Genomic DNA, 20,410 nt, shown 5'->3' with positions numbered 1-20,410 from the left:
GAAGCTTCTTCTGATCAGACACACTGAGAGTCTCTGCATTTACATCTATATTAATATTAATAATAATATTAATAATAAAGGGGTTTTATTCTTGTTTTTTTGCCTCTGCTTGTGTAACAAAAACATGTCCTGAGGTGTTTATTTTTTATTGTTTTTTATTGTTAAAAACGTCACACGGTAAAACCGACGCAGCAGATTTTCTACTTTGTGCACCTTTTAATTATCTTAAAATAAACTTAGGTAACACAGATTTGTGTTATATGTTTGATTTTTTTAATGAATTAAATCAACTTTAAACTAATTAAAACAACTGAAGTAGTAATATTCATTTTACGACTTTATACAACACTGCTTTTAATACACTTCATTCAGGAAACTTGGAGCTGCTGCTGCTGTTCCTTCACCACGCAGCTCCAAGTTTCCTGAATGAAGTCTGGGTGAGTTATGTTGTCAAAAGAAAGACATACAGATTTATACTTTAGATATATGATGCAGTGTTTTATCTTTGTCTTTTAACGTGGTAGTCGTCCAGGCTGCATTCAGAAAACTTGGAGCTGCTGCTGCTGTTCCTTCACCACGCAGCTCCAAGTTTTTGGTCGCGTAAAGTCATATTAAAAGAAAGCCATACAGATTTATACTGTAGATATATGGTGCAGTGTTGTATAGCTTGTCTTTTAACGTGGAGCTTCTCGTCCAGACTTCATTCAGGAAACTTGGATCTGCTGCTGCTGTTCCTATTGTCATGCAGCTCCAAGTTTCCTGAATGAAGTCTGGCGAAGTAACGTCATGTTAAAAGAAAGATATACAGATTTATACTGTAGATATATGGTGCAGTGTTGTATATCTTGTCTTTTAACGTGGTGTTAGTCGTCCAGACTTTATTCAGGAAACATGGAGCTGCTGCTGCTGCTGTTCATTTTGTCATGCAGCTCCAAGTTTCCAAGTCTGGTCGGGTAACGTCACGTTAAATGAAAGATATACAGCTTTATACTGTAGATATTTATGGTGCAGTGTTTTATATCTTGTCTTTTAACGTGGTGTTACTCGTCCAGATTTTATTCAGGAAACTTGGAGCTGCGTGACAAAAGGAACAGCAGCAGCTGTGTTGCGTTTGGTGATTGGTGAAATACAACCATGGCGTCCATACTGGGCGTTCACGTTCATATTCAGCAGTTGAAACCTTTTGCTTTTCCCAAACTTGAAAAACTTCTGTCGTGTCCTGTTTTTGCAAACTTTCGGCAAAGTTTGACTTTTTCGTTTTTCCGTGTCACCGGTTTTTGTTTTGTAGAACTACCTGAAAGCGGCGTGGAACGTGTTCGACTTTGTCACCGTGCTCGGAAGCATCACAGACATCTTGGTGACGGAGATTAAGGTAAGGGATCGTCACGGCAACCAACGGTTTAAAGGGATAGTTGGTTGATTTTTTTTGAAGTGGGGTTTTTTTGAGAGGAGGTCAGAGAAAACACTTAACAAAAGACTTAACTTATCAAAGCTATCTTATGTTCAGTGCTGTATCTCACTGTTCTAGCAAGAAAATACAGTTTTTTAACCACCTCTGTCTGCCACACCAAACTCCATAGAGAAAATCAAAATTTTTAGCGCGTGCCAACACAGGAGTTGCTGGTCTACTGCTGCCTCTGGTGGCGAGTTTGTGTCACTAAGGTAAACCGGAACAAAGGATTTCACGTCCCAAAATCCCAAATTAACACATTTGTACTTAGCGGTTGAGGCAGAAGTGGATCAACAACTCATTGTGTGCTGTGATCATAAAATTAGCGATTTTCTCAATGGGATTTGGTGCAGCAATCCCACTTTAAAAAAAAAAAAAAAATCCAAGAGTAAACTCTCACATGCTTTTATTTCTATTTTATATTGAAGAATAATATCTAGTGCTGTGCAAAAGGTCAACGCATGACACGTTACCATGACGACTGACCGCAGAAAGACGCGAATGACGCCATGTTTACGTGCCGCGACACCGGAGTCCGGGCACCGTTTACCAGTTAGCTCCGTTAGCTGCATTAGCTCCTTTTAGCGCCATTAGCGGTCTGTTTATTAAAGGAAAAGAGCAGCGCTAACATATAACCAGCGTACCTGTGTGTACTGCGTATGTGTGCCTCTGTTTTTAAAGTTTAGCGTTACTTTACAGACTCACTTTAACAATCGGGGAGTCACGCAAACGCGACGTCACGCGCGTCTTTTAGCGGTCGGTCGTCGCGGAAACGCGTTGTCGCCGTTAAACGTTTGACAGTTTCTTCACTTGTTTATCGGCTTCAAATGTGCGGTTTGTACACATTGTGCTTCGCTGCTCTCGTACTCTCGGTCCTCGAATCCGAAGCTCTGCTGCGAGAAGGTCAAAGGTCAAAGGTCACCTTTGTTTATATATCAACAATAGTACATTGGAAACCGGCCAAAGTAGAATAAACGGAACAAAACAGTGGAGAAAAAAAGCAGATTTAGTGACGTCTGAAGGAGCGCTGGATTAAAGGACTGAAGCTTCCGTGTCTCTGTGTGGCTTCATGTGATCACTCGTCTTTCTCTTCTGTCTCTTCCCTGTCTGTCTGTCTGTCTGTCTGTCTGTCTGTCTGTCTGTCTGTCTGTCTGTCTTCTTTGATTCTCTGTGTCCATGTGTCCGTCTTCTGCTGTGTCTCTGCTGCTGCTGCTTCACACTCGCAAACATCTGACGCCTCCAGACGGTAAGTGGCTTTTCTGGACGGTGGCTGATTTTTTTTTTTTTTTTGTCATTTCCTCCCCCGTGTGTGTGTGTGTGTGTGTGTGTGTGTGTGTGCGTTCCTGCTAAAACCTCAGTCCCGTCAGATATTAATAGACGTCTGTGTCTGAAATGATTTAATGACGGCGGCATAATCATCATCATCATCATCATCATCATCATCGAAAGAGAGAGAGAAATTACGGCTAAAAAAATACACTCACTTGTTATTTTCTTCACATTTGGGACAAGAAAAAAAAAAAAGACACAATATGTATTTAAAGGATGATTAGATGAGATTATATAAGATGTTCTTAAGGTGGTATTAGGTATTGTGATAAAAATAATTGTTGAAATAAGTGTTGTTGGCACAGGCTCATTTTAGCCAGTTTCATCTTTGTTATATTTGTTATATTATGTTGAAAACATGTCTAATTAATGATGTCATAGGTCACAGTTGAGGCTAATTACAATGATTATTATATCAATATTGAATTTGTGATCATTTATGACACTATATTAGCATCTTTTCTACCATCTGTAGCATCCACATTAGCATGTACACCATCTGCAGGAGAAGCTGTACTACCATTTATAGCATAAGCATCTATAACATCTACATTAGCATGAAAAGCATCTACATTAACAAGTACAGCATCTGCAGTAGCATCTATTTTGGCATTTATAGCATTAGCACCTACATTTACATGTACAGCATCTACAGTAGCATCAATATTAATATTTATAGCATGAGCATCTATAACATCTAGATTAGCATGAAAATCATCTACATTTACAAATACAGCATCTACAGTAGCATCTATATTAGCATTTATAGCATAAGCATCTACATTAGCATCAACATTAACACGTACAGCATCTGTAGTAGCATCTATATTAGCATTTATAGCATCTAAATAAACAACATTAAAATCCACAGCATCTATATTAACATCTGCAGTAGCATCTATAACATCAACATTAGCATATACAGCATCTACGCTGCATCTATATTAGCATTTATAGCATAAGCATCTACAGTAGCATCTATATTAGCATTTATAGCATGAGCATCTATAGCATCTACATAATCTACAATAAAAACATCCACATTATTTATATTAGCATCTACAACATATAAATTAGTATCTATATTAGCATAAGTAACATCAACATTACCTTCCACAGCATCTACATTAACATCTATTTTAGCACCTGCATTAGCTTGTACAACGTCTACATGTACATCAGCATCTAAAACATCTACACTAGCATGTAGAGCATCTACAATAACAAGAACAGCATCTACAGTAGCATCTATAGCGTAAGCGTCTTTAACATCTACAGTATCTATATTAGCATCTACAGTAGCATCTATAACGTCTACATTAGCATGTACAGCATCTACACTGCAGCTATATTAGCATCTACATTAGCATGTGTCTCCAGCATGAGCCACAGGTCAGTCAGTCTGCGTCTCAGTGTCCAAATGTCCAACTGTCCTGTTTTTCTTGTCCAGGACAAAATGATCAACCTGAGATTCCTGAGGCTGTTCAGAGCGGCTCGTCTCATCAAACTGCTGCGTCAGGGCTACACCATCCGTATCCTGCTGTGGACGTTTGTGCAGTCGTTTAAGGTGAACCATAAACTCATGTGTCCTACCAGATCGTATTATACCATCATTGTTGTTATCTATCTATAAAGCAAGTTGCAGCTGTCTGTGACAGGCATATGTCGCTGACCGTTAGTCAGATTGTCCTAAAACTTTGGATATGGGTTGAGCATGACCCGGTGGTGTGCATCCTTGATTTTCATATTTTTTCGAGGAATTTTAATTTTCATCTCGGAATGACTTGAAATTTACCATCGTAATAGTCGGCATCGCCCTAAACAAGGATCCGTTGAAAATATTTGCAAAACTCGTAAGGAATATTTTTAATGAATTTTTGAAAATCAGGAAATGATCCATTTGCCCTGATGCACTTTGACAATGAGCTGACTTTCTTCTTGAAAAAACAAAAAGTATCTCAGAATTACTTGAAATTTACCATCATAATAGTCGACATCGCCCTAAACAAGGATCCGTTGAAAATATTTGCAAAATTCGTAAGGAATATTTTTAATGAATTTTTGAAAATCAGAAAATGACCCATTTGCCCTGATGCACTTTGACAGTGAGCTGAGTTTAATCTCAAAAACGAAAAGTATCTCGGAATTACTTGAAATTTACCATCACAATAGTCGGCATCGCCCTGAACAAGGATCTGTTGAAAATATTTGCAAAATTTTTAAGGAATAATTTAAATAAATTTTTGAAAATCAGGAAATTATTCATTTGCCCTGATGCACTTTGACAGTGAGCTGACTTTCTTCTCTAAAAACGAAAAGTATCTCGGAATGACTTGAAATTTACCATCATAATAGTCGGCATCGCCCTGAACAAGGATCTGTTGAAAAATATTTGCAAAACTCATAAGGAATCATTTAAATTAATTTTTGAAAATCAGGAAATTATTCATTTGCCCTGATGCACTTTGACAGTGAGCTGACTTTAGTCACAAAAACGAAAAGTATCTTGGAATTACTTGAAATTTACCATCATAATAGTCGGCATCGCCCTGAACAAGGATCCATTGAAAATATTTGCAAAACTCGTAAGGAATATTTTTAATGAATTTTTGAAAATCAGGAAATTATCCATTAGCCCTGATTCACTTTGACAGTGAGCTGACTTTCTCGTGAAAAAACAAAAAGTATCTCGGAATTACTTGAAATTTACCATCATAATAGTCGGCATCGCCCTGAACAAGGATCCGTTGAAAATATTTGCAAACCTCTTAAGGAATAATTTTAATGAATTTTTGAAATTTTGTGTCATTATTAGACACTTTTGTGTCACAAATGCAGAATTCGCGTTCGTTGAGTGTGAACGCGTGAGTTAAATGAGTGCGACTGAGAAACACAAAGCGTCAGATAGAAGCATCCTCTGTCACTGTTAACAAATCAAACTAAAGAGCTCTCAGCAGACACAACAGAACCTGCAGATTCTTCACACTCCGCTCCGCACACACACTCCGCTCCGCTCCGCTCTCTAAATCCCCCCCGAGACGAATCACGTTAAACGCAGAGCACGAGCGAGCGCGGCTCCACTGCAGCCGAGGGACTTCAGCGCCCGCTTTAACGCCAGCGCGGAAAAAGCTTTTAAAGCCGCTGGAAATGGACTGAACGTTAAAGGGAGGCCATTTAATTACAACAAACGCTCTTCCTCCTCGTCCTCCTCCTGCATTAGATATAAATAGCTGCTTATAAAAGAATCAACCCTGTGTGTGTGTGTGTGTGTGTGTGGAAATAAATATGTGTTTGTTTTCAGGCCCTGCCGTACGTCTGCCTCCTCATCGCCATGCTCTTCTTCATCTACGCCATCATTGGCATGCAGGTGAGTCACAAACATGAGCTTTTTTGGCTGATTGGACCTTTAATTTTCAGGTCCAGGCACCAGAAAAATGTACTCTTAAGAGTGTATTCACTGCTTTGACTCACTGTTAGACACTCTTTTCTGACTGGAAACTGACACTTTTTCTCCCTTACACCAAACCCCATAGAGAAAATCGACGTTTTTTTTTTCCACTGCTGCCTCGTGTGGTCACTTTGTACCACTGAAGTAAATCTGAACAAAGGATTTCAAACACCGATGTCACAAAATAACACATTTGAACTTAGTGATGGAGGCAGATGTGGATCAGCAACTACTGTGTGCTGTGGTGTAAAATTGTTGATTTCCTCTGTGGAGTTTGGTGTGAAAAAACAGTGGACACAAATTCGCCAATCAACTAATTGTAAATAACAACAACAAAAACAAATGAAAATCAACGAGCTGGAGGTGGCAGAGGTGTAATTAGCCCTCAAGATCTTTAATTGTTCCTCTCCATCCTTCTCTCCGTGACCCATTTACTCCACTTTTTCTTTCATTCCTCTTCTTCGTTGTTAATTTCTAGTTTTAGTTGTCTGTCTATGCTATTTGTGGGTGTCTGTCTATGCTAGTTTTAAGTATCTGTCCATACTGGTTTCAGGTTGTCTGTCTATGCTAGTTTTAAGTATCTGTCTATGCTAGTTTTAGTTGTCTGTTAATACTAGTTTTAAGTATCTGTCTATGCTAGTTTTAGTTGTCTGTCAATGCTAGTTTTGGGTGTCTGTCTATGCTAGTTTTAGTTGTCTGTTAATACTAGTTTTGGGTGTCTGTCTATGCTAGTTTCAGGTTGTCTGTTAATGCTAGTTTTAGTTGTCTGTCAGTGCTAGTTTTAAGTATCTGTCTATGCTAGTTTTAGGTGTCTGTCTATGCTAGTTTTAGTTGTCTGTTAATACTAGTTTTAAGTATCTGTGTATGCTAGTTTTAGTTGTCTGTCTATGCTAGTTTCAGGTTGTCTGTCAATGTTGGTTTTAGTTGTCTGTTAATGCTAGTTTTAGTTGTCTGTCAGTGCTAGTTTTAAGTATCTGCCAGTTTTAGTTGTCTGTTAATGCTAGTTTTCGGTGTCTGTCTATGCTAGTTTCAGGTTGTGTGACTATGCTAGTTTTAGTTGTCTGTCTATGGTAGTTTTAGTTGTCTGTTAATGCTAGTTTTAAGTATCTGTCTATGCGAGTTTTAGTTGTCTGTTAATAGTAGTTTTAAGTATATGTGTATGCTAGTTTTAGTTGTCTGTCAATGCTAGTTTTGGGTGTCTGTTAATGCTAGTTTTTTTGTCTGTCAGTGCTAGTTTTAAGTAACTGTCTATGCCGGTTTTAGTTGTCTGTTAATGCTAGTTTTGGCTGTCTGTCTATGCTAGTTTTGGCTGTCTGTCCATGCTAGTTTCAGGTTGTCCGTCAATGCTAGTTTTGGGTGTCTGTCTATGCTTGTTGTGGGTGTCTATCTATGCTAGTTTTATGGCGGGTTAAAATAAATAAAGATATTTATCGCGGGTTTGTCTCTGTGGTTCACGAAGACAAGTCTCAGTGCCGTCTCGCTGTGTCTCAGGTGTTTGGAAACATCGAGCTGAACGAGGAGACGTCCATAGACCACCACAACAACTTCCAGACCTTCTTCCAGGCCTTGACTCTTCTCTTCAGGTAAAACCACAAACAATCCACCAGCTGCTGCCGTGTTTCGTGTTCACGCGTTGTCTCGCTAACACGTACGCGTGCTCCTTTTTCTGCGCCGTCTCTCAGGAGTGCGACGGGCGAGGCGTGGCAGGACATCATGTTAGCGTGTCTGAGTAACCGGTCGTGTGATAAGCTCTCGGGGAACGTGGGCAAGGAGTGCGGGAGTGACTTCGCCTACTTCTACTTCGTCTCCTTCATCTTCCTCTGCTCCTTCCTGGTGAGTGACGACAGACAGAGACTTTAAACGTGAAGCTTGAAGAAGATTCGATGAGCTAACACAATGAGGAACTTTGGAATGTAGCGAAGAAGCGTGTCGACGAAGGATTCAGTAATAGGACGTAGGATTCAATTGGCAAACCCAAACGTACCAGCTGTTTACGCTAGCTATGCTAGTTTTAGGTATCTATCTAATCTAGTTTTAGTTGTCTATGCTAGTTCTAGTTAATGCTAGTTGTTGAGTTATCTGTTGGTGCTAGTTGTAAGTATATATATATTTTTGCTAGTTTTAGTTGTCTATGCTAGTTCTAGTTAATGCTAGTTTTAGTTGTCTGTCAATATTAGTTTTTTCTATCTATCCATGCTAATTTTAGTTGTCTGTAGTTCTAGTTAATGCTAGTTTTAGTTGTCTGCTGATGCTAGTTTTATACATCTATGCTTGTTTTAGTTGTCTGTCAATATTAGTTTTGGGTATCTATCTATGCTAGTTTTAGTTGTCTGTGCTAGTTCTAGTTAATGCTAGTTTTAGTTGTATGTTGATGCCAGTTTGAGGTATATATATATCTATGCTAGTTTTAGTTGTCTGTCAATATTAGTTTTGAGTATCTATCTATACTAGTTTTAGTCGCCTATGCTAGTTCTAGTTAATGCTAGTTTTAGGTTTATCTATGCCAGTTTTAGTCGCCTATGCTAGTTCTAGTTAATGCTAGTTTTAGGTATATCTGTGCCCGTTTTAGTTGTCTACGCTAGTTCTAGTTAATACTAGTTTTAGGTATATGTATCTATGCTAGTTTTAGTTGTCTGTCAATATGAGTTTTGGGAATCTATCTATGCTAGTTTTAGTTGTCTATGCTAGTTCTAGTTAATGCTAGTTTTAGTTGTCTGTTGATGCCAGTTTTAGGTATGTATATCTAAGCTAATTTCAGTTGTCTGTCAATATTAATGTTGGGTAGCTATCTATGCTAGTTTTAGTTGTCTGGGCTAGTTTAAGTGGTCTATGCATGCTAGTTGTCTGTCAATGCTGGTTCTGGTTGTCTGTTTAGATGCTAGTTATAGGTGTATATATATATGCTATGTTTTGGTCTTTCTTTGTTTGTTGTTCTTGATGAATGTATTTATTTCTATCAGGCAAACAATCAACAAATTAGTTACTTTGCACCAAATTTAGCTGCAAGCTAATTTCCAATTTCTCGTGCCCAGGCATAATTATCAACATTTTCTGGGGATCCTGTAGCTTTAATTTGGTGCAAAACCAAAAAATGCAGGTTTTACCATGCATTGTATAATTGTACATTGTGCCTTTTTCCATTCACCAGATGTTGAACCTCTTTGTCGCCGTCATCATGGACAACTTTGAGTATCTGACCAGGGACGCCTCCATTCTGGGACCTCACCACCTGGACGAATTCATCCGAGTGTGGGCAGAGTACGACCCCGCGGCGTGGTACGTGATCCGATCTCTGACCGCCGGCGTTATCCGGCTTCTCTGTTTCAGCGAGGGCTGAGTCTGCGATGCGGGGAGTGCGCGGAGGAGAATATCTGGTCTTAGTGACGGTGGCTGAGCGACGTTAAGCCTGAGCGCAGAGAGCCGGTGGAGGCTGGTGACTCAACCAAACCCCCTGCAGGCCAATGTGATGCATGTTAATCCAGCGTTCGCTCGTCGCTCCTGCCTCCCAAAGCCCCTCAGTCTGTCACTGGAGCGTGAAGAGGAACGACTCCTCTACCTCCAACAAGAGAATGTGTGTCAGTGAACCGCTCTGCCCTTCTTATTTAAAGGGATAGTTCCGATTTTCTCTATGGAGTTTGGTGCAAGAGAAAAATCCCAAGTAAAAACTTAAATTTCCAGTCAGAAAAGGCTGAGCGTTTTAGACTTGGCTATATTTTTTCCCTCGTTTCCCAGGTGGCAGCCGTGTTTTAAACGATGCGAGCCCCTGGCTGGTTTTTCGGCACAGTCCAATTAGTGCCGTCCCTGCGTCGTTAGCTCATGCAAGCACACTTCAGGAAACCCGAACTACCCCTTTAAGCATAAAACAACCTCGGAGTCAATTATTTGTGCAGCTTCAGGGGGTTTGAACCGTCGTGGAGTGAGTCCACGACAGAGATGTGAGATTAAATTGCCGTCACCTGACAGACACACACACACACATGCAGGAGGAATTATAATTTATTCCTCTGAATATAAATGAACCGCTCACAGACGTGACTGCAGTGACATCGCCACAGAATTTATTTAAAGCTCGAGGATTCCAGTCTTTATCATTTTTCACAGATGTGTTCATTATTTTTGACACAATTCTCCAGGAATTGATTAATTAATGTCGTCTTTACCTCCACAAAATTGTTGTTCACTGATTATCATCCACTCTCTCTCTCTATGCTAGCTGTGCTAGTTTTAGGCATCTATCTAATCTACTTTTAGTTGTCTATGCTAGGTCTAGTTAATGCTAGTTTTAGTTGTATGTCAATGTTAGTTTTGGGTGTCTGTCTATGCTAGTTTTAGTTGTCTGTCTATGCTAGTTTTAAGTATCTGTCTATGCTCATTTTATTTGTCTGTCAATGCTAGTTTTGGATATCTATCTATGCTAGATTTAGTTCTCTGTCTATGCTAGTTTTAGGCATCTGTCAATATTAGTATTTTGGGTATCTATCTATGCTAGTTTTAGTTGTCTGTCAATGCTAGATTTGGCTTTCTGTCCATGCTACTTTTAGGGTATCTATCTATGCTAGTTTTAGTTGTCTGTCTATGCTAGTTTTGGGTTTCTGTCCATGCTACTTTTAGGGTATCTATCTATGCTAGTTTTAGGCATCTGTCAATATTAGTCTTTTGGGTATCTATCTATGCTAGTTTTAGTTGTCTGTCTATGCTAGTTTTAGGTATCTGTTAATATTAGTCTTTTGGGTATCTATCTATGCTAATTTTAGATGTCTGTCTATGCTAGGTTTAGGTATCTGTCACTATTAGTCTTTTGGGTATATATATATGCTAGTTTTAGTTGTCTGTCTATGCTAGGTTTAGGTATCTGTCAATATTAGTCTTTTGGGTATCTATCTATGCTAGTTTTAGATATCTGTTAATATTAGTCTTTTGGGTATCTATCTATGCTAATTTTAGATGTCTGTCTATGCTAGGTTTAGGTATCTGTCAATATTAGTCTTTTGGGTATATATCTATGCTAGTTTTAGTTGCCTGTCAGTATTAGTTTTGGGTATGTACCTATGCTAGTTTTAGTTGTCTGTCTATGCAAGGTTTAGGTATCTGTCAATATTAGTCTTTTGGGTATCTATCTATGCTAGTTTTAGTTGTCTGTCTATGCTAGGTTTAGGTATCTGTCAATATTAGTCTTTTGGGTATATATCTATGCTAGTTTTAGTTGCCTGTCAATATTAGTTTTGGATATCTATCTATGCTAGTTTCAGTTGTCTATGCTAGTTTAAGTGGGCCATACATGCTAGTTTAATAACGTAAGTATTACAGATGGATGTTTTAATATCAACACTTGTGACCTAACCACTATCTCGTCTTTTTTCAGCGGGAGGATACGCTATCAGGATATGTACAAATTGTTGCGTTGTATTTCGCCCCCTCTTGGTCTGGGGAAGAAGTGCCCCAACAGGGTGGCTTATAAGGTTTGCACTCGTCCACGCGGTCCCTTTTGTTTTCAAAGAGTGGGATTGTGCTGGGTTTTTTTTTTTACCACAAATGTGCATCAGACCTCCACTAACCGGCGGGGGCACGTAACCATGACGACGACGGGAAACAAAGCCACGAGTAGCAAACAACCAGTCTCGCAAGTGATGACTGTGTTGGTTCTAAAGAATAGAGTGAGCTTTGTTTCCTCTTTGGTTACTGCCGATGTCTGTGAGCATGCAGTCACAGACGGGCATCTTAAAGGGATAGTTCGGGGATAGTTTTTTAAAGTGTGATTGTATCGTTCAAAACATTATTAGCGACTTCACCTCTGCCGCACCAAATCCCATAGAGAAAAACGTCGATTTAACATCGCAGCACATAGCAGTGGTTGATCCACCGCCGTCTCCATCAGTGAGCTTAAATTAAAGTGATTTTATCAATTCGGGGTTTGAAAACTGTTGTTTTGATTGACTGAAGTGACGCAATCTTGCCACACGAGGCAGCAGTAGACCAGCAACGTTTGTTGTCCAAGGCGTGCTAAGATCACTGATTTTCCCTATGGGATTTGGTGTGGGAGAGCGAGCGGTTTACGAAATCCAGTTTACCGGCAGAAAAGCGTTAAATATCTACACTTAAAGGGATAGTTCGGAATTTTGGACATAAGACCTATTTTCCAACTCGGCCGGTGTTGATGGAGACGTCTGGAGACGTTTTCGAGAAATTTCATTCAGTTCTTCTAGTTGCCGAGTTCGCTGGTGCTATGGCTAGCATTAGCTAGTCAATGATACAAGTTAGCATGGCATTAAAAACACTCATACCGACTCCACAGTGCACCAGAGGCAAATTAATTGTAACGGCAGACTATAGATGTACATATCTGTGTTGATAGAATGTTTGAAATAAAACCAACCTTGCAATTTTGAAGGATTTACGTCCCAGCAGCAGCAGCAGCGCGTCATACTTCGGAAGTATAGTGCTGAGAAAGTAGTCCCTCAAAAATTCATGCGATGCGACGTTAGTTTTGTTTCAAATATTATTCTATCAACACAGATATGCACATCGATAGTCAGTTACAATTGCTTTTTGCTACAATTTGCTTCGGGTGCACTGTGGAGTCGGTATGAGTGTTTCTAACGCCATGCTAACCTGTATCATTGACTTGCGCTAGCCATAGCACCAGTGAACTCGGCAACTAGAAGAACCGAATGAAATTTCTCGAAAACGTCTCCAGACGGCTCCATCACACCGGCCGAGTTGGAAAATAGGTCTTATGTCCAAAATTCCAAACTATCCCTTTAAGATATTGTAAGTGGCTAAAATCTATTGTTAGCCATGTTTTCACTGAGATCAAGGCCGCCTGACTCATACCACACACAGTCAGCGCCTTATACAATCACACTTTTGAAAAACCAGACCTATCACTTTAATATAAAATCACTCCTCATTCCCGTACAGAGAATCCTCCAGAGCTTCCTGCATCCTGAATCTGTAAATCCAGCCAGGATGGAAATTCCAAAACCATCATATCCTGGAAATCTTATTAACAAGGATTTCTGTGTCTCCCTCTTTTTTTTTCTCACTTTATGTTATTATCCAACCTCCTCCTTCCTCCCTCCCTCCTTCCTCCTCCTCTTCAATCCCTTCACTCTTTCATCGTGGGGGGGGGGAATCCACATCCACCCTTCCTTCCGTGGCCTCACTCCGTGTTTTCCCCGCGGGAAGTGGCCGCATGTGTTACCGCGATATGTACAAGATGCTCCGCGACATGTCGCCTCCTCTTGGTTTGGGAAAGAAATGTCCGTCTCGAGTCGCCTATAAGGTAGAATCCACCTCCTCGTCCTCCTCTTCGTCTTCGTCCTCCTGTCAATCATCTCTAAGCTTCTGTCAGTTTGTCACAGTCGGTTTCTTCTTCGTCTGCTGCTGTCGTTTCTTTTCTTTCTCTTTGCATCTTTTCTGCAGAAATTAGTGCAAAAAATATTAATATTATTGAATTTTTATGTGTAAAGAGTCACTTGTTAAATATTTGACCCACTAGAAGAGAAATTTACTTTAATTTACAACATTAAGTGGAGACAAAATATTCGTTTTTGTGGATTTCTTGTTTCATTCTGACACAAAAATAAACAAAAACAAAAAGTACAAAAACAAAAGTGAAATAAATAAATAAATAAAACAAAGGGGTTAAGATCACGACAGACGTTAATTCAAACAAAAACGTACCGTAATCGTATATCAGTCCTAGCGAAACTGTTTCCTAGTGCAATAAAACTGCAATTTTACGGAGCAATAATAGCAAAATTGTAGCGTAAAAACGATTGTGATTGTAGCGTAATTGCCGTTTAATAACATCGCAGTGTTAACACTACGTAAGTGGATTTAATCGCGACGTAATTGTGGTGTAACGTGAGCGCGATTGCAACGTAATCCAATGTAGTAATTATTACATATTGCGTTAGTTGTTGTGTCATATTACTGTAACTAGCTTAATCGTAGCATAATTGTCGTACAATCGTATCGTAACTATAGCGTAACTGTGTCGCTGTGTAACCGTAGTGTAAAAAATTTGTCGTAATCGTTGTATAACTCGATCTTCCGTGATCTTTTCGTTATCGTAGCGCCGTTGTCCTGTTATCGCTTTGTAACAGTAGCGCAATCAAAGAGTAGCATTGTAGCATAGCTTAATTTTGTGACGTAGTGACGCATTATTGTATCTTAATTGTAGTATAATCTAAATTGTGGGGAAATCGTGGCATAGTGATCATGCGATTGTCGCGTTATCGTATCATGACCGTAGCTAAACTAAAGCGTAATTGTAGCCTAGCTTCATTTTTATGGAATTTTAGCGTAATAAAGCATTATTTAAATCGCAGGATAATCGTAGCACAATCCTTCGGGATTTTTACGTGACTTTACGATCACAGACTGCTCAGATGCTGTTCGGTGATGCGTTCAAAGACCTTTTCAGCGACCGTTCTTCAGTCAGACGCTGACTCGCGCGTCACGTGACCAAATGTACGAAGTGTAATGTGAGTCAGCGCTCGGGGCTCGTCTCCGTGTCTCCTGCCGACCTCGTCATGCGAGGACATCCGGCCCCCGCGCACACACACACACAGACACACACACACACAGACACACACACACAGCTGTCAAACTGAATCACGTTAAAAACAAACAAACGTGGACTCTGCCCTGTCGCAGTTACAAACGTCTCACGCCGACGCGTCTCCAAATATAACTGCTGTGTTTTTGTGAATCGACGGTGAAAGACGTGGACAGAGACAGAGCAGTGGACGCTTCAGGGACAAGATGTCTTTTTAACACACGTGTCTATTTTTGACCCATTTATTTGTTTTTATTGTGCAAATTTTTTTTTTTGTTTTTTAATCTTCCCTTTATGGTCACAACTGAGCTGTGGCACAGCCCCGCCCCTTTGGTGACGTCAGTTTTTATTTGTAAAAAAAATTAAACGCGTCAAATAAAAACTTGCTCACTTTGAAGCAAATAACACGACTACAATTTTGTGATGCTAGCTAGCTAACAATGGCTGCTAACATAATGACTATCTTGACGCGTTAGCCAAGTAGCTGCGTTGCTCACAGTGTCATCCGTCCGACACATCCAGTTTTATCATTAGCATATAAAGGACCTTAGCGAAAACACCTAAAAGTATTTTCAACCAAAAACAAATCACAGCTAGCTACTAAATTAGCACGTCATAAAAACACTTACAGTGTGCGGGAACAGCTTAGCGTCATGCTAACAACACAACCGTGTGAAAGTGCTCAAATCAGACGTTGAAGTTAGCTAAATGTCTTTAGCTAACGTTACAACTCTTAGCTAACTTTGTCTGCTGAGTCATGTTGATTTTCGCTTTTCTCTGGATTTGTTTTTAACATCTTTTCTACTTCTTTAAAATGTAATTGTATAAAACGTTGTGTTTTTCTTCTACACGCGAGCGTTAAAGGAATATTTCTGTATTTTTGTTGTCGTTTTTCCGGACACTTTCCTTCGACTTCACCTCCTTATCGCCATGTTTGCCTCCATTTTGTTTCATCGTTGTCTCCTTTACATTTTTTTCTTTTTTTATCTCTTGATGTTTAATTTTATTTCATTTTATTAAAGGTCTAGTGTGTCGGATTCAGGTGGAATTTTCCTTATTGATTTATCTGTTGTAGTTTCTCATATTACTCACTTGCATGAGTTTGCTGCAATATGCAAACTTCACCACAAGATGTCACCAAATCTGACACACTGGTCCTTAATTGAATAGTTTATTTTAATCGATTATCTGTGCATGCATGCGTGTGTGTGTGTGTGTGTGTGTGTGTGTGTGTGTGTGTGTGTGTATGAACCACTCAGTCACATTTTTGATCCAGCATTCCTGCATGACATGGCTTTATTCTGCATGTTTCCACTTGTACAATCGATGAATCGAATTCATAAAAGTGTCGTAAAAAAACACTGTAAACGCAGTGAATCGTTCATCATAAATAAGTCTTTTGTGGGTTTTATTGAAAACAGTCGTTTTTTCCAACAGGAAAGAGAAAATCAGCGATTTTACATCACAGCGACACAGGAGTTATCGATCACCGCTGCCTTTATTAATGAGTGCAAACGGGTCATATTGTGATTTCGGTGTTTGAAATAATTCGTTCAGATTAACCTCAGTGACACAAAGTGACCACACGAGGCAGCGGTGGACCAGCAGCTCCTGTGTCCCCGTGGAGCTAAAATCGCTGATTTTCTCTATGGGGTTTGGTGTGAGGAGAGTGAGCGCTTTACAAATGTGGGTTTTTTTCTGTTGGAAAAGACTTTATATGGTGTAGATTTTATTATATAAGTGGTTAAAATATATTTTTCCCCCCCTTTTTTTTTAGCGCCTGGTGAGGATGAACATGCCCATCGCCGACGACAACACGGTGCAGTTCACGTCCACGCTCATGGCTCTGATTCGCACGGCGCTGGAGATCAAGCTGGCGTCTGGTGAGACACTCGGACGTCCGGACGTGTGCGTGGCAAAGCCCCGCCCCCCTCTGTGACGTCTGTTGTCCGTTTTTATTCGTAAAATATTTGTCGAATAAAAACTTGCTCACTTTGCAGCAAATAATACTACTACAATTTTGCGATGCTAACTAGCTAATGCTAGCTAATGGCAGCTAACATTATGACTTGTCTTGACGCGTCTGAACGTTAGCTAAGTAACCTGCGTTGCTCACAGTGTCGTCCGTACGACGCGTTCAGATTTATCGTTGGCGTGTAAAGAAACAAACAAAACGCAGCTAGCTACTACGCTAGCACGTCATAAAAACACTTACGCTGTGTACGGGAACAGCTTAGCGTCGTGCTAACAACACAACCGCGTGAAAGTGCTCGAATCAGACGTCGAAGTTAGCTAAACGTCTTTAGCTAACGTTACAACACTAAGCTAACTTTGTCTGCTGAGTCATGTTTATTTTCGCTTTTCTGTGGATTTTAAACATCTTTTCTACTTCTTTTAAACTGAATTGTATGTGTGTGTGTGTGTGTGTGTCCGTCCACAGGCGTCCTGGCTCAGCGTTTGTGCGACATCGACCTGAAGAGGGAGCTAAAGAGAGTTTGGCCCAACCTGTCGCTGAAGACCATCGACCTGCTGGTGACGCCACATAAATGTGAGCATTGTCCTTGTTTTTTTTTTTAATTTAAACTTCTTTATCTAACACTTTTTTTTCTTTGTTGCACAAGAAGAAAAAAAAACGTCCTATATATTAATTTTTAAGTATAAAAACATTAAAAAAGTCATTTGTCTCAACACAATGAAAGTCACAGCCCGCAAACATGAATAAATAAATAATAAGGAAATAAATACTCAATATTTAAAAGAATACAGCAAGTTTTAAAACATAGTTACAGAGTGATTTTCAGGAGCAACAGCGTCTGAATAAATTAAATTAGATTTTACGGCTTTTTTTTGTCTCGATTCATTAATCAAACAAGCATAAAACTCAATTAAAAATCATTTTAGACGTTGCAGAAACATCGTCATTTATATTATAATTATAATTATAATATTTTTATATGCACTCGTTAGCTCCTGTCACTTTTTGTTAGTTAAAAACGTCACAATATTTTATCTTTAAAAAGTAGAAACAGTGTTTTACAGAGCACAGACTTGTTATTATAATAATAATAATAATAAAAAAGTATATCATATGTACATATCAGACACTTCTAATTCTATTTCCTGTCTATTGCATTACTAGTTATACTGCTCTACTATTAACTATTTGACTTTAAACTCGCTGTTTGTGTGGATAGCGAAGAAAGAATTACATTTTTATTGCACATATGACAATAAACTTTCTTGAAAAGCGATTAGAGGCAATAAAGTGACGAGAAAAAATGCATAAAATGATGAATTAATAACAGATTAGCCGTAAAATGTAATAAAATCTTGACGACTGGCTGTTTTTTTTCACTCTGACGCTCACTCTCAGTGAGATATGATGCTCATGTGGCTCCACCTGCTGGCCTGACAGGAGAACTGCATCCCTCACTGTCTCTCTCTCTCTCTCTCTCTCTGTGTGTGTCTTCTGTCCTCCAGACAATGAGCTGACGGTGGGTAAAGTCTACGCCGCTCACATGATCTTCGATTACTACAAACACAATCGAGCGAAGAGACTCCAGCAGCAGCAGCAGCATCACTCGGGAGGGCTGCAGGTACGACCGCGCTCTCATTTTAGCTCCACATCTGTGCAAAAACGTTTACAACTGATGTTATTGTCCATAAAAAGTCCACACGTGATGGACAAAGTGAGCCAAACGCACTGTGTGAGCAGATACAGGCGTACCTAATAAAGTGACTGTGCTGTGCTGTGCTGCAGTGTAAACTGGGGGCGCTGTTCCGACCCGTGCTGCCGCTCACGCACATACAGGAAGTGGAGCCGCCGGCCTGCAGCCCCAAACAGCCCCTCCCACCCCAGCACGAGCCTGTCACTCAGCCCGTGGCCACGCCCACGTCCACTTCCACCACCAAGGACTCAGTGTGAGTACACACACACACACACACACACACACACACTGGTCAGCAGGTGTCACTGATGGTTGCCGTGGAAACGTGGCTCTTTGTGCGTGGACTTCACCCTGAGGAGTCGCTCACGTCTGAGGCGTCGAAATAACACGTTTGACGTTTGAAACTGTGTTTGTGCTCAGACTGAACCAGAGGAATTCCATCAGACATTCTCAATCCCAATCCGGAGGATTTTCCCCGGAATCCCAGAGGCCCAAAGCTCGGAGGAAACTGCAGCGCGGTCTGTCAGAGGACGTGGCCTATTCCGCCAGACCTCAGGTAGTACTACTACAGTCGACTGATACTGATCTGATCTGGCTGATAACAACACCGATATCGTAATCCAGTATTTATCAATACCGATATCATAATCTTGAGTATTTATCGATTTGAGTATTCATTCATAATGATATCTTAATTTTGAGTTTTTATCAATACTGATATCATAATCTTGAGTATTTAACGACACCGATATCATAATCTTAAATATTTATCGATACCGATATCATACTCTTGAGTATTTATCGATACCGATATCATACTCTTGAGTATTTATCGATACCGATATCATAATCTTGAGTCTTTATCAACACCGATATCATAATATTGAGTATTTATCGATACTGATATCATATTCTTGAGTATTCATCGATACCAACATCTTAATCTTGAGTTTTTATCAATACTGATATCATAATCTTGAGTATTTATCGATAACGATATCATAATCTTGAGTATTTATTGATATGATATCATAATCTTGATTTTTTATCGATACCGATATCATAATCTTGAGTATTTATTGACACCAATATCATAATCTTTAGTATTTATCGACACCAATATCTTTATCTTGAGTATTTATCTATGCCGATATCATAATCATAATATTGGTGTTGATAAATATTAGTATTTATCAACACCAATATCATAATCTTGAGTCTTTATCAACACTGATATCATAATCTTGAGTATTCATTGATACCAATATCTTAATCTTGAGTTTTTATCAATACTGATATCATAATCTTTAGAATTTATCGATACCGATATCATAATCTTGAGTATTTAACGACACTGATATCATAATCTTGAGTATTTATCGACACTGATAGTATAATCCTGAGTATTTATCGATACTGATATCATAATCTTGAGTATTTATTGACACCGATATCTTAATCCTGAGTATTTATCGATATCATAATCTTGAGTATTTAACGACACCGATATCATAATCTTGAGCATTTATCGACATGATATTATAATCCTGAGTATTTATCGATACCGATATCATAATCTTGAGTATTTATCAATACCGATATCATAATCTTGAGTATTTAACGACACCGATATCATAATCTTCAGTATTTATCGACATGATATCATAATCGACACCGTTATTGCAATCTTGAGTTTTAACAATACCAATGTCACAACCTTGAGTATTTATCGATATCAGAATCTTGAGTATTTATCAATACGATGTCATAATCTTGGATTATTGGATTATTTTGTGTGTCTCTTTACCAGGACGTGGTGGAGCTGAGACAGGTGGAGGACGTCTCAGACACAGAAGCTTATCCAGGTCTGGACGCTCACTACAGAGCGGCGTCTCTTCCTCGACTCAACGCCGAGTTTTACGTAAGATCTTCACGACTCGTGACGCACAGAT

General features: G+C 39.4%; 1 protein-coding gene across 1 annotated transcript in view; it reads left to right on the top strand.

Annotated features, from left to right (window-relative positions):
- The window catches only part of cacna1bb (calcium channel, voltage-dependent, N type, alpha 1B subunit, b), a gene marked incomplete at both ends in the record, with an annotated part of 128,950 nt that overhangs the window by 98,547 nt on the left and 9,993 nt on the right, over positions 1 to 20,410 (top strand). The window contains 13 exons of the mRNA XM_083889807.1: positions 1,289 to 1,372; positions 4,230 to 4,346; positions 6,081 to 6,146; positions 7,719 to 7,810; positions 7,910 to 8,060; positions 9,376 to 9,503; positions 13,413 to 13,509; positions 16,568 to 16,673; positions 17,231 to 17,338; positions 18,271 to 18,386; positions 18,551 to 18,711; positions 18,879 to 19,014; positions 20,269 to 20,379. Of these exons, the coding sequence (XP_083745933.1) occupies positions 1,289 to 1,372; positions 4,230 to 4,346; positions 6,081 to 6,146; positions 7,719 to 7,810; positions 7,910 to 8,060; positions 9,376 to 9,503; positions 13,413 to 13,509; positions 16,568 to 16,673; positions 17,231 to 17,338; positions 18,271 to 18,386; positions 18,551 to 18,711; positions 18,879 to 19,014; positions 20,269 to 20,379 (1,473 nt within the window). The remainder of the gene's footprint in view (positions 1 to 1,288; positions 1,373 to 4,229; positions 4,347 to 6,080; positions 6,147 to 7,718; positions 7,811 to 7,909; positions 8,061 to 9,375; positions 9,504 to 13,412; positions 13,510 to 16,567; positions 16,674 to 17,230; positions 17,339 to 18,270; positions 18,387 to 18,550; positions 18,712 to 18,878; positions 19,015 to 20,268; positions 20,380 to 20,410) is intronic.

Source organism: Microchirus variegatus (assembly GCF_963457635.1).
Source record: "Microchirus variegatus genome assembly, chromosome: 1".
NCBI lineage: Eukaryota > Metazoa > Chordata > Actinopteri > Pleuronectiformes > Soleidae > Microchirus > Microchirus variegatus.
Note: the sequence above shows the minus strand (reverse complement) of the source record. Positions and strands in the feature narration are given on the sequence as shown.